Here is a 21,338-nt window from a genome sequence, read left to right on the forward strand (position 1 = left end):
GACATAATAGACAAGAAATTTGCAATATTTACGTATTTGGAATTTTTTTAGAAATGAAAGGTGCTGTTTGAAGAAAAATGTAACTTTACCTACTTTTCACACTGTTCTGTTTTGAACAATGGCAGAAAACAGAGAGAGGCATTCTGAGTCATCTGACTGGATGAAGACTGTTCCAAGTTACAACCAAACAAATAGCTCCATGGACTTTAGAAATTATATGATGAGAGATGAGACTCTGGAACCACTGCCCAAAAACTGGGAAATGGCCTACACTGACACAGGGATGATCTACTTCATTGAGTAAGCAAATGTCTCTATCTCTTCTAACATGCCCTAACACCTTGAGGATTGCCTAAGATTTTTTTAAACCCCATTTTGGACACAAACCTTTTTCAGAAGACTCATTTCTTTTTCTTTCTTTAAAAATAGTTTTCATAAAACTGACAGTTGATTTTTAATCTGATTTAATCTGACACTTCATTTTTATTTGACTTGGATAAAGGAATAGTGTATTTGACTTCTGGTTTTATAAGAGCAGGAGGATTAAAAACAGTTCATCACGAATGGTGAAAAATGTAAAGAATAAAGGGTATTTTGCTTTGCTTATTAAAAAACTTTTAGTTAGATTGTCCAGCTTAATGAGGATTTCAAGAATTGTCATCATGAGTAGGAACATATTATTATCTGAATTAAATATTTTCAGTCCTAGAGTTTGAGTTTGATGTGTTCAGGCAATATAGTTGAATGATGTAGGAAGAAAATATCACTTGATGTCAGAGTAATTGGTACAAACTTAAGTTCACAAAAAACACTACTTTTATGAGAAAGCACTATTAATATAGTATTTATAGAGATACTGATTACCACATGTATTAGATCAACCTAAAATTGTATGTTGTTTGTACTAGAGAATAATATTATGCAAATAATTATTGGAAGTTTTATCATGAAGAATTTTTATGTTCTCATGTAGGTGTAATTCTCATCTTAAAGTAATTTGCCCAAAGGTAGAATATTAATGTAGTAAAGTTACAGAATATAACAATTAAATAACGGTTAAAATATTTGGGTCTGGGTACTACACTCAAAGAACATATACTCAGAAATGAATTTGTAGTGGGGATCTTGAATCTGTTTCCTCAGATATTCGCAATTCCATCCCCTTCCAAAAGAGTGAGCGTCTTGCTATACCAAATAGGATTCTAGTTTTTAAAAGACATAGATCTTTGGATGTGTAGCGTTCTTTTTACTATAGATTGCACATTATTGATGAGGTTATACATTTATATAAACATTCATGACCACAATGATGTAAAACAAGTACAACCAGGTGGTATATTCTTTACTGACAACTTTAAGGGGTTTGTTAAGGGAAATTTAGACTTTTGACTTTCATGCTGACTTTAGAGCTAAACCCCAAAATAAGGTGTAGAGTCATTAGAAGTAGCTAAAATATCTTTAAAAACAGATTATGAGACATTTAATCTGATAGTACTTCACCTTGCAAACAGGGCTAAGTTAGTAAAGGGGAGAACAATTTATAAAAAGAAATCTTTTTATAGTTAAATATATTTAAATGGATTAAAGATCTAAACATAAGACCTGAAACTATAAAAAGGAAGAAAACACAGGGAAAAAGCTTTATGACATTGGATTTGCCAAGGACTTCTTAGGTATTATACCAAAAGCACAGGAAACAAAAGCAAAAGTAGACAAAAATGGACTACATCAAACTTTAAAATTTCTGCATAGCAAAGCAAACAATCAACAGATTGAAAAAGCAATATATAGAATAGGAGAAAATATTTATAAACCTTACATAATAAAGGGTTAATGTGTAGAATATAGTTAAATATTTGCTGCTAGATAAAGCTGTTTTGTTTGGTATAACCAATATGGTTGATCTGTATTACTGCTGCTGTTGAAAAATGCAACTGTAGGAAAATAATGTTCATATAGAATAGCCCCTATGGATATTTCTTTTCATTGGAAAATGTTGGGTAAAATTTTAGCAAATTGCCTACATCTGCTAATTTAGCAATAAAATTTTGGATCATGGGAACCTAAGTTAAGCTTTTCTCAAGTAGCAGTTTTTAGTTTGATTTAGCAAGGTATTTTCATGCTGTTGTTATTGTTGTTGTTGTTTCCTGACAATCTGCGTGGCTCCTAGGCCCCTGAGTTCTCATCCCTTTCATTTTTTAAATTTTTTCTCAGCAAAAAACTTTTAAGTTTGGGGAGATTATTTCTCTAATAGCATGAGTAATATAGACTTTCTAGAAACAATCTCACTTTTTTTTACAGAAATTAGCTATTATTCAGCATAGTTAAAAAGTGTTCTGGCCGGGTGCAGTGGCTCATGCCTGTAATCCCAGCACTTTGGGAGGCCAAGGAGGGCGGAGCATGAGGTCAGGAGATCGAGACCATCCTGCCTAACACAGCGAAACCTCGTCTCTACTAAAAATACAGAAAATTAGCTGGACGTGGTGGTGGGCACCTGTAGTCCCAGCTACTGGGGAGGCTGAGGCAGGAGAATGATGTGAATGCGAGAGGCGGAGCTTGCAGTGAGCCGAGATCGGGCCACTGCACTTCAGCCTGGGTGACAGAACGAGACTCCATCTCAAAAAATAAAAAAAAATAAAAATAAAAAAAGTGTTTCTATTACATTCTACCAGCTAATATTATTTATACCTGGCAATAGCTGCATAGCTCTGTAAGTAGCTCAGCAGTTAGAAAAGGTATAGAAGATATGATTAATTCCCTGAAACCTTACTGGCTTCATTTTCTAAGAGTGGTCAAGGTACAGATTAGTGAGTTTATCTCACGTTAAACACACTCAGGAAAAATAACTTGTTTACGTTCATTGTTACTAATTAATAACAGTTAATTAGTTCAGTTAAGTATGACATTGTATTCCAATAATAACTTTAGGCAAGAGAATCACTTGAGCCCAGGAGTTCAAGACCAGCATGGCAACATAGCAAGGCCTCTCTACAAAAAAAATTTTTTCAGTTGTTGGGCATCGTGGTGCACGCCTGTAGTCACAGCTACTTGGAAGGCTGAAGCAGGAGGATCACTTGAGCCCGGGAAGTCAAGGCTGCACTGAGCTGTGATTATGCCACTGCACTCCAGCCTGTGCAACACAGCAAGACTCTATCTCAAAATAATAATAATAATAATAATAACTTTAATTTATGTTTTATTCCCTTCCTTTGTGTTTTCTTCCATGACTTTTTCTTTCTTTAATATCCTTGTACTTCAGATATTTAAACTAACACTGTTTGTCCACTGAGCAATGAGATAGTTTTGTTTGGGCATTAGTATCTGCTGCATGGTGACCTGGTCTGAAACTAAGTGACTATGACATTTAATGAAATTAAACAGATACTGCTCTCTAAAGTCATCTTTGGCCTATATCATAAAATGAAGCCAGGAGCAGGATATTTTTATTCTTCTCTTTTTTCCCTGTGTGGATCATGCTGATGAAAACTTAGTTTTGTAGAGCAGAATTTATACCTGTTGCTTTTACTTGCATGTGGCAGAAACAGCCACTTTAAAACTCTTTATTTTATTCTCTTTTATTTTAAAGAGTCCCTGATGGCTGGGGCTCTATCTGATTGTTTATTTATCTTTATATTCCAACTCCCAGCACGGTACCTACATATCACAGGCATGCAAGAAATATAGTACTTTTTGAAGGGAAGGAGGAAGGAGTTCAGCCAGTGAGCAAACAAGGTTTTCAGTGCAGTATTGTTGGCTAGATAATGCACAGTATGTGGCTGTGCACCCACCTTTTGAAACATTTTTAACTGCTTAAATAGTGTCTGTTATTCCATACTTGGCATTTTAGGCCTTCTCTAAAGTCTTGATTCTCAAGTTAGTGCCTTAGCATTACCATTCCTTTATGGAAATTTTGAAGTAGACTGAGAACAATAGGGTTAATGAATGAATCTGAGGAATACAAATGGTGCTCTAGGATATTAATGTTCAACCATCATATACCTTTTAGTCACTTTTAATCTTTACTTTTGAAATAATTTTCTCCTCCTTTATTTTACTGTTTCTAATTAAAATTTTTATTCCACAGCCACAATACCAAGACAACCACCTGGTTGGATCCTCGTCTTTGTAAGAAAGCCAAAGCCCCTGAAGACTGTGAAGATGGAGGTAGAGATTCAGAAACTTTTTCTATCATACTTATTCTCTTAATCCTTTCTTGCTCTTCTTGCCCCAGTAATGGGTTTTCCAAAACCCTAAACAAACCATAATGTACACAAGCAAAAAAGCAGTGGGTGGATATCATAATCAACTGACTGTGGTAATTACATCATTACATCTAACTTTATGAGAGATTTCATTTCTTTTTCAGGATTACATAACTCTCTATAAAAACAACAACAACAATAAAATACATTTGCCCTTTCGTTGACATCTGTCCCGAAGACAGACTTTTAAAATGCTAAATAAATATTTAAAAATTAGGCACATCCTCAACCATAAGCTAGGTTTATCATGTCTTTTGAAGTTTTTAAAGTATACTTAATTTAGTATACATTACAGTAGATATGCAAGTATCTATAGCTATTCCTTAGCCATTTACAGCAGCAGTAGAAATTCAATGAAAGTCTTTAATATAGGCCCCACACATATACACACTTACTTTTTACTGCTTAAAGGAAAAATTATTTCTCTAAGAATCATCAGATAATAGCACTTATCTGTCTTATATATTATAGATTACATTTAACAGTATAGTTTTGAGCTGGGTGTGGTGGCACATACCTGTAGTCCTAGCTATATGGGGAGCTGAAATGGGAGGATTGCTTGAGCCCAAGAGTTTGAGATCACAGTGAGCTGTGATCATGCCGCTGCACTCCAGCCTGGGCAACAGAGAGACCCTGTCTCTGAAAATTCATAAATAAACAAAGTTTTAAAAAGAGTAGAGTTCTGTAAATAAGTATAGAATTTATTCCTCCAAAATTGTTTGCGATGTCTTTACCTTTGCAAATGAATAAAATTTGCATTTGTTTTGTATTACTAATCAGAAACTACATATTAATTGGTTTTTAAAAATAAGTAGCATAAAATGAGGCTCACAATAGTCCCCCTTGTATTGAAGTCCAATTTATAAAAAGAAATTAAACAAAATTTCCACATATATTGTTCAGCATGATTATAAGGGTTATTAAGAGTTTTCTAGGAAGAAGCAATCGGAAAATGGAATTGTTTAAAATTCTTTCTACAGTGGCATCAAAAAAGTTAGATAGCTTGGAACAAATCTTCTGAACAGTGTGCAAGCTCTCAACACTAAAAACTACAAAACATAATTGAAAGACATTAAGGAAGACAAAATAATTAATAAGAGGCTGGTGACATGGTGGCTCATGCCTGTAATCACAGGCAAGGTGGATGGATCACTTGAGCCCAGGAGTTCAAGACTAGCCTGGGCAACAGGGTGAAACCTGTCTCTACTAAAAATACAAAAACTCACTGGGTGTCGTAGCACGCACCTGTAGTCCCAGCTACTCGGGAGGCTTGAGGTGAGAAGATCGCTTGAGCCCAGGAGGTTGAGGCTGCTGTAAGCCGTGATCACGCCACTGCACTCCAGCCTGGGTGACAGAGTGAGACCCTGTCTCAAAATACTAATAATAACAATAATAATAATAATAATAATAATTGACAAGATATATTATGTTCATTAGCCAAAGAACCTTAAAAGAAAAAGACAAAGTTGGAAGACATAGGGTACCAGATTTGAAGACTTATTTTAGAGCTACAGTGATAAAGACAGTTTGGTATTAGCATAAGGATAGATAAATAGATCAGTGGAAGAAAATAGAGAGTCTAGAAATCAAAACACATGTATGTAGTCACTTTATTTTCAACCAAGGTGCCAACTGATATGGAAAAATGAACGTCAGCTATACCTCACTTCATACAAACAGTTAATTTCAGATGAATCAAAGACCTAAGCATAAAAGCTATAACCACAAAGCTTTTGGAAGAAAATATAGGAGAGTGTCTTCATGATGTCAGAATTGGCAAAGATTGCTTAAGCAGGCCACAAAAAATATGAACCATAGAAGAAAAAATTAATATTTTGCATGTAATAGAAACTTTAAATTTCTCTTCATCAAACGACACCATTGAAAAATGAATAGACAAAGTCACAGACTTTGCAATATATATTTGCCAAAGGAATTAAATTCTGAATTTATAAGAACTGTTTACAATTCAATAATGTTGCCAAATTTTAAAATGGGCAAAATATTTTAATAAACATTTTACCAAAGAAAATATATAAACAGCCCATAAAAACATGAAAAGATATGAAAAATTATTAGTCATTAGGTGTTTTGCAAATTAAAACCACAGTAATATACTGCTTTACACCCACTACAATGCCTATAACAAAAAAAAAACCAGGCCGGGCGCGGTGGCTCAAGCCTGTAATCCCAGCACTTTGGGAGGCCGAGGCGGGTGGATCACGAGGTCAGGAGATCGAGACTATCCTGGCTAACATGGTGAAACCCCGTCTCTACTAAAAATACTAGCCGGGCGTGGTGGTGGGCGCCTGTAGTCTCAGCTACTTGGGAGGCTGAGGCGGGAGAATGGCGTGAACCCGGGAGGCGGAGCTTGCAGTGAGCCGAGATCACGCCACTGCACTCCAGCCTGGGAGCACAGCGAGACTCCGTCTCAAAAAAAAAAAAAAAAAAAAAACCAGATGGTAACTAATCTAACTAATCTTGGGGAGGACATGGAGAAACAGTAACCCTTGTACATTGCTGTGCCATTGGAAAATGGTATAGCCAGTTTGGAGAACAGTTTGGCAGTTTCTTAAAAGGTTAAATATAAGTTTACCATATGACCTAGTAATTTTTCTCCTGGGTATCTACCCAAGAGGATGAAAATAAAAGTCCTCATAAAGACTTGCATGCAAATATTCATAGCAGCACTATTCATAATAGCCAAAAAGTGGAAACAACCCAACTGTCCATTAACCAATGAGTAGATAAATAAAATGTGCTCTAATCTACAATGGAATACTATTGAGCAATAAAAAGAAACAAAATACTATACATGCTATATGTGTGAACCTCAAAAACCTGCTAAGTGAAAGAAATTAGACAAAATAGGCTACATATTATATGGTTCTATTTGTATGAAATGTCTGGAATAGGCAAATCTGTGGAAACAGAAAATAGGTTGGTGGTTGCCTTGAGCTAAGGGTAAAAATAGAGATTTAACTGTTAACAGCATGAGGAATCTTATTGGAGTTATGAAGACGTTTTAAAACTGGATTGTAGTAACGGTTGTACAACTCCATAAATTATTAAAAATTATTGAACTGTATACTTAAAACAGATGAATTGTATATGTAAATTATACCTCAATAAAGTGGTTTTTATAGTGGCCAAAGGATTTATGCACTTCACAAAAGAAGATAAAAGAAGAGTCAAGAAGAACATGAAGAGGTGCTTATCATTAGTTATCACTACAATGAGATACCATCAACACCCACTACAAGGGCTAGAGATACCATCTACATCCTTTAGAAGGACTAAAGTACACTGACGCTCAGCAGAAACCTCACATGCCAGAAGGGATTGGAGTCCTATCTTTAACCACCTTAAACAGAGTAAGTGTCAGCCAAGAATTTTGTATCCAGCAATACTGAGTTTCATAAATGAAGGAGAAATAAAGTATTTTTCAGACAAGTAAATGTTGAGGGAATTTTACACTACCAGATCAGCCCTACAAGATATGGTAAAAGGAGTTCTAAATCTTGAAACAAAAAATTGATATGCACCAGAATAGAACCTCTTGAAAGCATAAAACTCACAGGACTGCTGGACACAGTGGCTCACGCCTGTAATCCCAGCACTTTAAGAGGCTGTGGTGGGTGGATAATGAGGTCAGGAGTTTGAGACCACCCTGACCAACATGGTGAAACCCCGTCTCTACTAAAAATACAAAAGTTAACCTGGCATGGTGGCGGGCACCTGTACTCCCAGCTACTCAGGAGGCTGAGGCAGGAGAATTGCTTGAACCCAGGAGGCGGAGGTTACAGTTAGCCGAGATTGCACCACTGTACTCCAGCCTGGGTGATGGAGTGAGACTCTACCCACCACCCCCCCCCCCCCCCCCAGAAAAAATACAGGACCTATAAAACAATAGCACAGTGAAGAAAACAAAGTACTAGGTAACCGTCAACATGATGACTGTAATACTACCTTGTATCTCAATATTAATGTTGAATGTAAATGGTCTAAATGCTCACTTGAAAGAAAAAGATCGGCAGAATGGATAAAAATTCACAAACCAAATAGCTGCTGTCTTCAAGAGACTCATCTAACACGTAAGGATTCCTATAGACTCAAGGTAAAATAGTGGAAAAGATATTTCACACAAATGGAAACCCAAAGTGAGCAGGAGTAGCTATTGGTATGTCAGGGAAAACAGATTTTAAAGCAAAAACAGTTTAAAAAAAAAGACAAGGTCATTATACAATGATAAAATGATCAATTTAACAAGAAGGTATTGAAATACTAAATACATATACACCTAACTCTAGAGCCCCCAGATTCATGAAGCAATTATTATTAGACCTAAGAAAGGAGATACCAACACAATAAGAGTAGGGGACTTCAATACTTCACTGACATCACTAGATAGATAATTGGAGCAGTAAATCAGCAAACACTGGACTTAAACTACTCTCTAGAACAAATAAACCTGACAGATATTTACAGAACATTCTACCCAAGAACTGCAGAATATATATTCTTCTCATCAGCACATGGAACATTCTGCAAAATAGACCATATGATAGGCCACAAAACAAGTCTCAATAAATTTTTAAAACTCAAAATCATATAAAGTATCTTCTCAGACCACAGTGGAATAAAACTAGAAATCAACTCCTAAAGGAACCCTAAAAACTATACAAATGCATGGAAATTCAACAGTCTGCTCCTAAGTGATTTCTGAGTTAAGAATGAAATCAAGATGGAAGTGTTAAAATTATTTGAAATGAGTGATATTAGTGACATAAGTTATCAAAACCTCTGAGATACAGCAAAGCAGTGCTGAGAGGAAAGTTTATAGCACAAATTGCTACATCAAAAAGTCTGAAATATCACAAATTGACAACGTAATATCACACCTCAAGGAACTAGAGAAACAAAAACAAACCCAAAGTTAGTGGAATAAAAGAAATAACAAAAGATCAGAGCAGAATTAAATGAAACTGAAACAAACAAAAACAGTGGGCCAGATACAGTGGCTCATGTCTATAATCCTAGCACTTTAGGAGGCCAAGGCAGGTAGATTACCTGGGAGTTTGAGATCAGCCTAAACAACATGGTGAAACCCTATTTCTACAAAAAATACACAAATTAACCAGGTATGTTGGTACCCACCTGTGGTCCCAGCTACTCCAGAGGCTGAGGTAGGAGGATTACTTGAGCCCAGGAGGCAGAGGTTGCAGTTAGACGAGACTGTCCCACTGCACTCCAGTCTGGGAAGCAGAATGAGATTGTCTCAAAAAATAAAAGAAAAGTCGAAGTGTGTGTGTGTGTGTGTGTGTGTGTGTGTGTATACACATATATATACATGTACACATACATAGAAGATCAAAGAGACAAAAAGCTGGTTATTTGAAAAAGATATACAAAATTTGTAGACCATTAGCTAGATTAACCAAGAAGAGAAAAAATTCAAATAAGCTCAGTGAAAATGGAGACATTACAACAAACACCACAGAAATACAAAAGATAATTTGAGGCTACTATGAATACCTCTATGCATACAAAGTAGAAAATCTAGAGGACTAGATAAATTCATGGAAACATACAACCCTCCTAGCTTAAATCAGGAATAAATAGAAATCCTGAACCAATAACTAGCAGTGAGATTGAATCAGTAATTTTAAAATTGCCAACAACAACAACAACAACAACAACAACAACAACAAAAAGCCCGAGGCCAAATGGATTTACAGCCAAATTCTACCAGACATTCAAAGAATAATTGGTATCAATCCTACTGAAACTATTCCAAAAGATTGAGAAAGAGGGAATCCTGTCTAACTCTTTCTATGAAGCCAGTATCACCATGATACCAAAACCAGGAAAGGACATAACAAAAAAATAAAACTACAGACCAGTATCCCTGATGAACATGGAAAGAAAGACCCCAGAAGCAAGTGCAACAAAAACAAAAATAAATGGGGCCTAATTAAACAAAAAAGCTTCTACGCAGCAAAAGAAATAATCATAAGAGGAAACTGACAACCTTCAGAATGGGAGAAAATATTTGCAAATTATGCATCTGACAAAGGACCAATATCCAGAATCCACAAGGAACTCAAATCAGAAAAATTAATAAATAAAACCCACCAAATAATGCCACCAAAAAGTAAAAAGTTGACAAATTACATGAATTGACATATCTCAAAAGAAGATATACAAATGGCCAACAAACATATGAAAAAAAAATGTTCAGCATCACTAATCATCAGGGAAATGTAAATTAAAACCACAATGAGATACCACCTTATTCCAGCCACAGTGGCTATCATTAAAAAGTCAAAAAACAATAGATGTTGGCATGGGTGTGGTGAAAAGACAATACTTATATACTGCTGGTTGGAATGTGAATTAGCACAGCCTCTATGGAAAACAGTATGGAGCATTCTTAAAGAACTAAAATTAGATCTGCCATTTGATCTGGGAATCCCACTCCTGGGTACCTATCTAAAGAAAAAGAAGTCATTATATCAAAAACTCACCTGCTTATGTATGTCTATCATAGCATAATTCATAATTGCAAACATATGGAACCAACTTAGGAACCAACCTAAGTACCCATCAAATGATGAGTGGATAAATAAAATGTGGTATTGCCAGGTGTGGTGGCTCACACCTGGAATCCCAATACTTTGGGAGGCTGAGGTGGGCAGATCACAAGGCCAAGAGATCAAGACCATCCTGCCCAACATGGTAAAACCCCATCTCTACTAAAAATACAAAAATTTGCTGGGCATGGTAGTGCACACCTGTAATCCCAGCTACTCGGGAGGCTGGGGCAGGAGAATCACTTGAACTTGGGAGGTGGAGGTTGCGGTGAGCCGAGATCATATTACTGCACTCCAGCCTGGTGACAGAGCGAGGCTCCATCTCAAAAAAAAAAAAAAAGGAAAATGTGGTGTGTATATATATATATACACACACACATACACACACACCATGAAATACTACTCAGCCAAGAAAAAGAATGAAATAATGTCTTTTGCAGCAACTTGGATGGAGTTGGAGGCCATTATTCTAAGTGACTCAGTAATGGAAAACCAAATACTATATGTTCTCACTTATAAGTGGGAGCTAAGCTATGGGTACACAAGTGTGTACCAAGTATGGGTACACCCACTACTTGGGTGATGGGTGCACTAAAATCTCGGACTTCACCACTATACAGTTCATCCATGTAACTAAAAACCACTTATACCCCAATATAAATATACATATAATATATATATTATATATGTAATATTTTTATATATGGTAAAATAAAATATACTGACAATACCAAAGATTAATGAGATTTTAGAGCAACTAGTGTTTTCATGTATTGTGAGTGGGGGCACAAAATTACCTGAACATTTTTTAGAACTTTTGACAGTTTCCTATGAAGTAATATCTAAAGAGAAATGAAAACATATGTTCCCCAAAAAACTTAACTAGAATGATTATGACAGCCTTTCTCTTAGTAGCTCAAACCTGGAAACATCCCAAATATCTATCAAGAAGAGAATGGATAAACCATTTGTGGTATATTCATGCAATAAAACACTACTAATGAGTCAAAAGAAAAAAGTGTTGATAACACTCAACAACATGGATGAGTTTCAGAAACATGTTGTAAAAGAAGCCAGACACCAAAGAGTAGGTTCTTAATTATTCATTATTTAAAGCTTGAGAACAGGCAAAACTCATGTGTGGTAATAGAAATCAGAAAATGACTGGGGAGAGTAGAAGTAGGGTAAAGTGAGATAATTCCCTGGAATGCTGTATTCTCCATCTCAATTGAGGTGACAGTTACACAGGCATATCCAATTGCCAAAACCCACTTTTTATAATTGAACAAGCACTCGATTTTTTTTCTTTCCCCAAGACGGGGTTGTGCTCTGTCACCCAGGCTGGAGTGCAGTGGCGCGATCTTGGCTCACTGCAACCTCTGCCTCCCAGTGTCAAGTGATTCTTCTGCCTCAACCTCCCAAGTAGCTGGAACTATTGGCTGGTGCCACCATGCCCAGCTAATTTTTGTATTTCTAGTAGAGACGGGGTTTCACCATATTGGCCAGGCTGATCTTGAACTCCTGACCTCGTGATCCGCCTGCCTCGGCCTCCCACAGTTCTAAGATTATAGGCATTAGCCACTGCACCCAGCCAGATTTTTTTTTTACCATTAAAAGGGCACTTAAGAGTTGTGCATTTTATTGTTTGTAAATTATACCTCAATTATTATTCTTTTTTTGAGACGGAGTCTGTCTCTGTCGCCCAGGCTGGAGTGCAGTGGCGCAATCTTTGCTTACTGCAGCCTCTTCCTCCTGGGTCCATAGTAAGTCCCTTCTTATGGTGAAATCAGCCATTCTAAAGGCAAATTAGAGGGCCGGGCGCGGTGGCTCAAGCCTGTAATCCTAGCACTTTGGGAGGCCGAGACGGGCGGATCACAAGGTCAGGAGATCGAGACCATCCTGGCTAACACGGTGAAACCCCGTCTCTACTAAAAAGTACAAAAAACTAGCCGGGCGAGGTGGCGAGCGCCTGTAGTCCCAGCTACTCGGGAGGCTGAGCCAGGAGAATGGTGTAAACCCGGGAGGCGGAGCTTGCAGTGAGCAGAGATCCGGCCACTGCACTCCAGCCTGGGTGACAGAGCGAGACTCCGTCTCAAAAAAAAAAAAAAAAAAGGCAAATTAGAATATATAATACTATAGAAGTTGACTTTTTTGATTGTGAGCATGGTATTTGTCTTCTAGAGCATGTCCCTTTTACTGGCTTCCATTCTTTTTCCTGGTCCCTAATTGTTTCAGTTCAGCCTTTTCTTGTTTTCTTTTGTAGAAAGTATTTATTCTCATAGCTTTTTCAGTTTACTATAGCCTGCCCCATTATCAAAATCTCTAGTATCGTCCTTTGTTCTGAATTATGTTTCTGCTTCCTCTTGCTTTTGAGTCTTTGTTTTGATTTCCCTACTAATACTTCAAGTAAGCTTATTTAAAACTAAATTGACATCTTTCTCCTAATACCACCCCGTCCCTCTTTCTGTCATATAGGTACCATTCTCATAATGATCTATGCCAAAATCTTTGCAATTATTTTTACCTGTTCCTCTCTTCTTACTGTACTTCCTGATTTAGTTTTCATGTCCTCTTGCTTTTTCTTTTTTCTCTTTTTGCCAATATATTATTATGCAAAAGTTTCAACATATAGGAAAATGAAAAGAATCTTACAGTGAACATACATATGCCCACCACTAGGATATTACAATTAACATTTTGCTACATTTGCTTCTTCACATGATTATTTATTTATTCTTTCTCTGTGCTTTTTCTTTTATATCTTCCTTTCCATTCTCCTAATCACTACATACTTGGATTATTCTTGGTCTTTCTTCCTCCAGTTATCTCTCTCTGTTTAATATATCTTTTATGCCAGTGGTTTCCAAAATGATCATACTCAAACTATCTACTGGTAACCAGTAGAAAATATTAGAACTAATTTTTCATAATGTTGTCACTGAAAGAAAAAGAAACAAACTAAGCTTCACTACTATTTTACATACAGATTGGTAATGGCATTTTTACTGATTCCATATGTCGGATTATTGCAGACTCTAACCAGAGTGCCTTGAGGGAGGAATGGGTGTGACACCTTTGCTCTTTTTTCAAGGACACTGTGAAATTTTACAGTTGATTTGTGCCCAGTTAAGTGGATTTATAGACTTGTCATATAGTTTTTAAACTAACCTCACATAAAATGGAAATGTCACTTTAAAAGATTTCTACAAAAACACTACTGATTGAAGATAATACAAATATGCAAACCCAGACTAATAGCAAGAAAGTGGAAGAGCTGATACTGTTTGTGTGCCATATATGACCGTATATGAACTTTTTTCAACTTCATCAAGGTAAAATCATAATTGTTTATTTAATCACCTCCTTTAAAAACATCTATTTTTGTATATGTTTTATTATATACATATTAGAAGAGGGGCAGATGTCAGATTTTTTACTAAAAAGGCTGCATGATCAAAAAACCTTGGAGATATTATGTAAGACCAAATTAATCTTTCTAAAACTAATTTTCTAACTCTCTCTCCCTTGCTGTCCATTGTCAGCAGAATAAAGTCCAGACTTCTTGGTTAAGTATTAAAGATTTTTTATAATTGAATCATATTCCATATTTATTTTTCAAAGTATTCTCATGTCATAAATCTGACATATTTTTGTCTTTGCCATATACCCATTTCTTCTGCCAGGAACCAGTCTTGTTTCCAGTGTCTACCTGGCTCATACCTATTATCCTTCTAAGCTCCAGTCTAAACTATAATTTCTTTGTAGTCCCTTCTGTCATTTTCTTGCAAGTCAGAAGTAGATGTTGTCTCTGTGCTCAGTAGTACCATATGACATGTCTCTCTTGTAGCACTTATATTGCATTGTAACTAGATACCACACTCAGAGTAGTGATTTTTGACACATTCATCTGTATATATCCTTTCAGTAGAGACTTGAATGTTTGAAAAGAGGGAATAGAGAAAAGAGGGAAGAAGGGAAAAGGAAGAGAAAGAAAGGGAAAAAAGGAAAGAAACTACTCTATCCTCCAGATTATTTTGGTCGCCCTTTTGGAAATACTTTTTAATCTCTATGAGACTTTGAGGGGCCAATAAATAATAAGCCTGTCTTCATTCACCAGTTTGTAGTCAATAGAGAAATAAGACACCAGAGACAGACAGATGAAGTCAGAATGCCAGTGAATGAATGTTAGCCCTGCATGTACATGGCCTTGCTGTTATTTTATCCCTGCAGGAGGGAGACATAAATACTTAGTCTTTGCTGCAAGCCTACTCCCAATGGGCAGACATGGCAGAGAACAGACCAGAATACACCTCTGCAGGCAGGCTGTTAACCAAAACTGAGAGAACTCAAGAGTCCCTGCGGCAAGCATATTGAGTACATTGTGTAAAACTCCCCAGTCAGATAAGACATTCTTTCTTCCTTGGGGAAGAAAGTGAGGGGGCTCTGAGAAACTGGAAACGTTCCTCCCATTCTTTATTCTCTAAGGAATTTGAATAATTGGATGAACATTTCCCCCTAGTGCTCTTTACATTAAGGCTGAACATGTGTCTTCGTTGACCCAGGACTAACCCAGCTTATTCCTGTTGTCCCAGCATAATTATTAATAGTATCACCTTTTATTCTCAAAAGTGGACAGTACACTTTATGATCATCCTAAGTATATTTTTCTTAAAATAGAACGATCAAAATTGCATTCGGTATTCTAGGAATGTTTGAAACTCTTTAATAAGGGCTATTCTCCCATCTACACACTGGGTGCACCTTTTTAACATTGCCTATACTGATCTTGGGGGGAGCCTACACTTTAGAACATCGAGTCTATTTGTTTTATGCTCAGCCAGACTTTACCACTTTCTCTCTACAGTTTGTCTCCCCACTCAGTAGGGGGAAAATAGCCCCACAGAAGACTATTTTCAGGATGAACTATATCTGATTCACATTAGTATTCTCTGCAGTGCTTTGCACAGAGTAGATGCTGAAAATAGAAGAATAATATTTTAAATGTAGGTTTTATAGTTTAAGATATTGTTTACATTCTGCTGAACATTTAAGATCTTCTAGAAAGACCTTACAGTTTCTAAAACATGTCCTTTTCTTCCCAATCTTCTGATATTCTGAACCCAGCTGTGTATTCAAATACAGTGTAAGGACACAGCTTGAACAGCTTGGTTTAATTGATGTACATTTTATCTTCTATTCAAATAAAATAGTGTTTTGGTTAGGTAGTTGTCTTGAAAATACAACATTAGGAATCCATTTTACCCTCAACCCATCCCATTTCTCTTATGATGAAAGAAAGGTTAAATTTTTGCTAAAGGCAGCTTACAAATGTATTGAATGTTGATATTTCAGAGCTTAGAGAGTGGTAAAAAAAATTATCAACTGAATAGAGCTCCACCATGAGAAAACAATTGTAATTCTTACATTTAAACAAGAAAAATCCTATTTTGGGAAGAGGAAAGAAAGATAAATTCATGGGATTTAGAACCAACCAGCTGCTTGATATGCCCAAAATAGTTTTGTCTTTTGAAATAGCTTTTTAGGGGAATACTTTGGCTTCATACACGGGAAAAGATGGTTAGGTTAGGTCTTTCCTGTATCAAAAATAAACACATTTTCTCTTGGCCCTAACCCTCCCCATAGTTTTTATACTATCTTTTTCACAAGCAAATTTTTGTTTTAAGTCATGTATTCTTAAGGACTCTACCTCTTATTTTTCTCTCCAGTTACTATAATATTCTGACTTTTGCCTCTTACCTTTTCAGGGTTACCAGTAAGCTACTGATTTTTACAGACTCTTTTTAGCCCTTATCTTTATGCCTAACAGCTTTACAAAGCATTTTTTAATGCTGACCATGCCCTTCCTCTTCTGTCTTCTTTTATACCATTCCCCCTGATGATTCTTACTTTCTCCATCTGCCCCTTAAAATGTCAGTGCGCCTAAGATTCTGTTCTTCACCTTTCTCTGCTCAGTTTATCTAGGTAATCATGTCTGCTGTCATAGCTTTTACTACAATGTCTCTCAAATCTTTATCTTCTTTTATTTCTCTTTTGAGTGCCAGGTTCATATGGCCAAGAGCTTGTTATTTATCTCTACCAGGATGTTCTACAGATCACTCAAATGTAACACCTTCCCTTCCTGCCTTCAACAGATGATATGACATACCCCCAGCTGCTTGAGCCAAAAACTGGTTGTCATCCTCGCCCTTTCCGCACTCCTCTTTGTTGCAGTTAACTACCAAGTTCTATCAATTCTGACTTTTAAAAACCTGCCATTCGGGCAGATCACAAGGTCAGGAGACCAAGACTGTCCTGGCCGACATGGTAAAATCCTGTCTCTACTAAAATACAAAAAATTAGCTGGGCATGGTGCCACGGGCCTGTAGTCCTAGGTACCCGGGAGACTGAGGCAGGGGAATCACTTGAACCGGGGAGGCGGAGGTTGCAGTGAGCCTAGATCGCGCCACTGCACTCCAGCCTGGCGGCAGAGCAAGACTCCATCTAAAAAATAAATAAATAAATAAAAGCCTGCCATTTCTTGAGTGTCCATTGGTGGTAGACACATTACTAGGCACTTTTTACATATCATCTGTCTTGTAAATTCCTCTGAATCCACATTAATTCCTAATTTCTATTCCCACAGCCATTTTCATAATTATTCTTTTTTTTTTTTTTTTTGACAGACTCTCACTCTGTTGCCCAGGCTGGAGTGCAGTGATGAGATCTCAGCTCACTGCAACCTCCACTTCCCAGGTTCGAGTAATTTTCCTGCCTCAGCCTCCTGAGTAGCTGAGATTACAGGGACCCACCACCACGCCCGGCTAATTTTTATATTTTTAGTAGAGATGGGGGTTTCACCATGTTGCTCAGGCTGGTCTAAAACTCCTGACCTCAAATGATTCACCCACATCGGCCTCCCAAAGTGCTGGGATTTCAGATGTGAGTCACTGCGCCGTCCTATTTTCATAATTATTCAATAAATGTTTGATAATGTATCACTTTCATGCTACAAGAGCCAGAAACCTGGGAATCATCTTTGCCTCTTTCCTCCCTTCCCTTCCTCAATCCTCATGATAGTCATTAAGTTCTATTACTTTACCTTCTTTGTCTTATTATCCATTCTGCTATCCCTGCCTTAGTTCCAGTCTTCACAAGTTCTTAGGCAGTCTATTAGTGTTTATCTTGTCTGCCTTTATTCTCATTGCACACCATCTATTTCGTCCTTTGTTACCGCTGCCCATAATCTTTTTCAAATATAAATTAAATTATGTCACAGTTCACCTTAATTCTCCACCATCATCAAAATAAAGATCAAACTTCTCAAAACAGCACTCTAAGAATGTTGTAATTTGGTGCTTGTTCATAAAATTCATTTCTCTTTGCATACAACTTTCATTCTAGTTTACCAAATTATTTGTAATTTTGGAAAATACCAAGCATTCTTAATACCTCAGTGCCCTTTGATCTATCTGGAATCATCTCCCTCTCCCTAATCCCAACTTTTTAATTAATTAATTTATTTTTTTGACTCATTCTATCACCAGGCTGGAGTGCAGTGGCACGATCTTGGCTCACTGCAACCTCCGCCTCCTGGGTTCAAGTGATTCTCTGGCCTCAGCCTCCTGAGTAGCTGGGACTACAGGTGTGTACCACCACACCCAGCTAATTTTTGTATTTTTAGTAGAGATGGGGTTTCACCATGTTGGTCTGGATGGTCTTGATCTCTTGACCTCGTGATCCACCTGCCTCAGCCTCCCAAAGTGCTGGGATTACAGGTGTGAGCCAACTTATGTTTAAAGACTGCTTAAACGTCCTTTTAGAAGGCTTTCCTGATAGCAATCTTACCAGGCAATTGGTGTCATTCCTCTGTACTCCCCAAAAAAGATGATGTTTATCTTCATCTTATCATTTATCTCTTCTGTCTTCCTGTCTAGACTGTAAACTCCTTGAAGTCAAGAACTGGGTTATGGCCGGGCGCGGTGGCTCAAGCCTGTAATCCCAGCACTTTGGGAGGCCGAGACGGGTGGATCACGAGGTCAGGAGATTGAGACCATCCTGGCTAACACGGTGAAACCCCGTCTCTACTAAAAATACAAAAAAATAAGCCAGGCGAGGTGGCGGGCGCCTGTAGTCCCAGCTGCTCGGGAGGCTGAGGCAGGAGAATTGCGCGAACCCGGGAGGCGGAGCTTGCAGTGAGCGGAGATCTGGCCACTGCACTCCAGCCTGGGCGACAGAGCGAGACTCCGTCTCAAAAACAAAAAAACAAACAAAACAAACAAACAAACAAACAAAAGAACTGGGTTATAATTATAATTTTTATTTCTGCATAAGGATGATGGGGAGAGAAGGATGAGAAGGGAGAAAGGAAAAAAGAAATAAAATGAATAAATGAATTGATCCACTAAATAGTGTATAAAATTGCTAGGTATTTTAGTCTTGATTTTTATTACCTTCATTTTAAATGAGCAAATAATAACCACTTCTTTATCTGTATTAATTTTCCCTGCATGCAAAAAAAAAAAAAAAAAAAAAAAACTTGCTAATGGTGTCAGTGGTAAAGGTTTAAAATTAATAAAATAACCCTGAAGATAAATGGCTGCATTTGTTTACCCTCCTAAAGAAAGGACTGTTAATCTTAGTTGCTAATTACCTTGAGTCTTAACTAAAATGCTAAAGTAACTTTCAAGTTAACATTCAAATATATTTATGTTGATCTTTTATCCTTATTAACTATTAATACATCCCTTTTAGTGAATTTTTCAGGTATCAAATGGACTATTTCAGCTATTTCTATAGACCTTAATTTCTCCAAACTTCTCTAAAGACAAAACGTAGGTCTAATTGTGGTACATCTGTAGAATTAATTGTTACTCAGCTCTATTCAGTTCCCATGCTATTTCAAGAAAATTTCTTTTAAAGAAAAAAAAAATATTTTTCATGGAAGATCCATAACTGTTGTAGTGCAGTTTTACAGATATATTCCAAAAAAAATACTCTTATCCATGAAATAGTTGTTTCACGATAAAATATTATATCTATTTGATAGATTTGCTTCATAGCTGAGGAGGATTAAAGTGAGCTAAAGTACATCTCAGTTCTTTTTAATGTTTTGTTCTCTTCTCACATATTTCAAGTATTTTAATATTTCATTTGTTCTCATCTTTCCCACCTCAGATATTTCAACCAGGTCCTTCAAAGGAAAAACACAAAAACTCATCAAACTTTGAAACCACCAATCAATATGTATGCAGAAAAGAATGGTGGAGAAATGGGGTAGGGGTAATTCAGAGATTTTCACCAGGAGGCTAGTCATCTGTTCTTTTCTTATATTCTGAATGCAAAACAATAATTTTTCTTAGAGTAAAACAGTATAGCTTGTCAAGTTTATTATAATGGAATTTTTACTTACAAAGTTGGTATGTCATAACTAAGGCTAAATGTTATAAAACTAATAAGTCTTGTGATACTTTCTAAACCCGTTTGCTGTCCAGCGTACTTTTTGTGTGTGCGTCTTCCAGCATAGCAGAAGCACTCTTAAGAGAAATTGAAAATGAAAGCATGGGACATCATAGTGTACAACTGTGTACTTAAAAACAAATTCTTTTTTGCTCAACTGCTATATAAAATGAATAGGACTAGAACCACCTGCTAGGAACATTCCTCCCAACTTAATCCATGTTTTCCTAATAAGATGGTTCTTCAGAAACCTTAACTTTACAAGGAATGCAGACAAAGTGGGAGGGAAAAGATTCACATTCACATTGAAAAGCTCAGGTCAGTTCACATTGAAAAGGCTAGAGATTTTTTTTAACTTCCAGAAATTCAGCTACCTTCAGTATTTCTGGTTATATTTTATTGCTCAATTACCGAGATTTAGTAATATATAAAAATGCTATGTAAGATGTTTGTTATTCACAAATACAGATTACACAAAGCACTGTGGTAGTTAGATTAGTGTTCCTTCAGATACTCAGATCCTGTTCACCAACAGAAAGCAGGTACTTTTGTAGGTTTTAAGCAAATCTAGATTGCTCACTTGAAATGGCAAAAGTCTAAGACTAGGGTTGCCTTTGAGGAGAAATGGGTCCAAACATAGCATCAAAAATGACTATGTATAATAGTAAAAAACTGAACAGGCACCTGCTTCTTGTGTTGGACTACAGGGTACGTATGTCTCATGTCAGCATAATCAAGGTTTTTAAATGAAAGAAATATACAGTAATTTGTATTAGCATTTTTATGGCTTGTGGTTCATATAAACACCTTTTTGTTTAATGCCATCTTCTGTTCTGGGCTTCTAATGCTTGCTGAAATTCTCACTGGCTGGGGAAAAAGCCACTCAGGCTTAAATTGTGTTTGTTCCTTGGAAGTGAGCCCTCAGCTTTCTGACTCCCAAATATTAGTATAATTAAATAATAAATTCACTCACTGGTGAATTATTTTCTGTCAATTTTGAATCTGGCATTTCACTCAATTTTCTTTA

The 21,338-nt window shown here is 36.7% G+C and overlaps 1 protein-coding gene across 2 annotated transcripts in view; it reads left to right on the top strand.

The window, feature by feature from the left end:
• The window catches only part of MAGI3 (membrane associated guanylate kinase, WW and PDZ domain containing 3), a 299,415-nt gene that overhangs the window by 211,508 nt on the left and 66,569 nt on the right, over positions 1-21,338 (top strand). For both annotated transcript variants that reach the window (XM_003892411.4, XM_017945961.1), the window contains exons 5-6: positions 126-300; positions 4,085-4,164. In XM_003892411.4, coding sequence (XP_003892460.3) covers positions 126-300; positions 4,085-4,164 — 255 coding nt within the window. The remainder of the gene's footprint in view (positions 1-125; positions 301-4,084; positions 4,165-21,338) is intronic.

Source organism: Papio anubis, chromosome 1, assembly GCF_008728515.1.
Source record: "Papio anubis isolate 15944 chromosome 1, Panubis1.0, whole genome shotgun sequence".
NCBI lineage: Eukaryota > Metazoa > Chordata > Mammalia > Primates > Cercopithecidae > Papio > Papio anubis.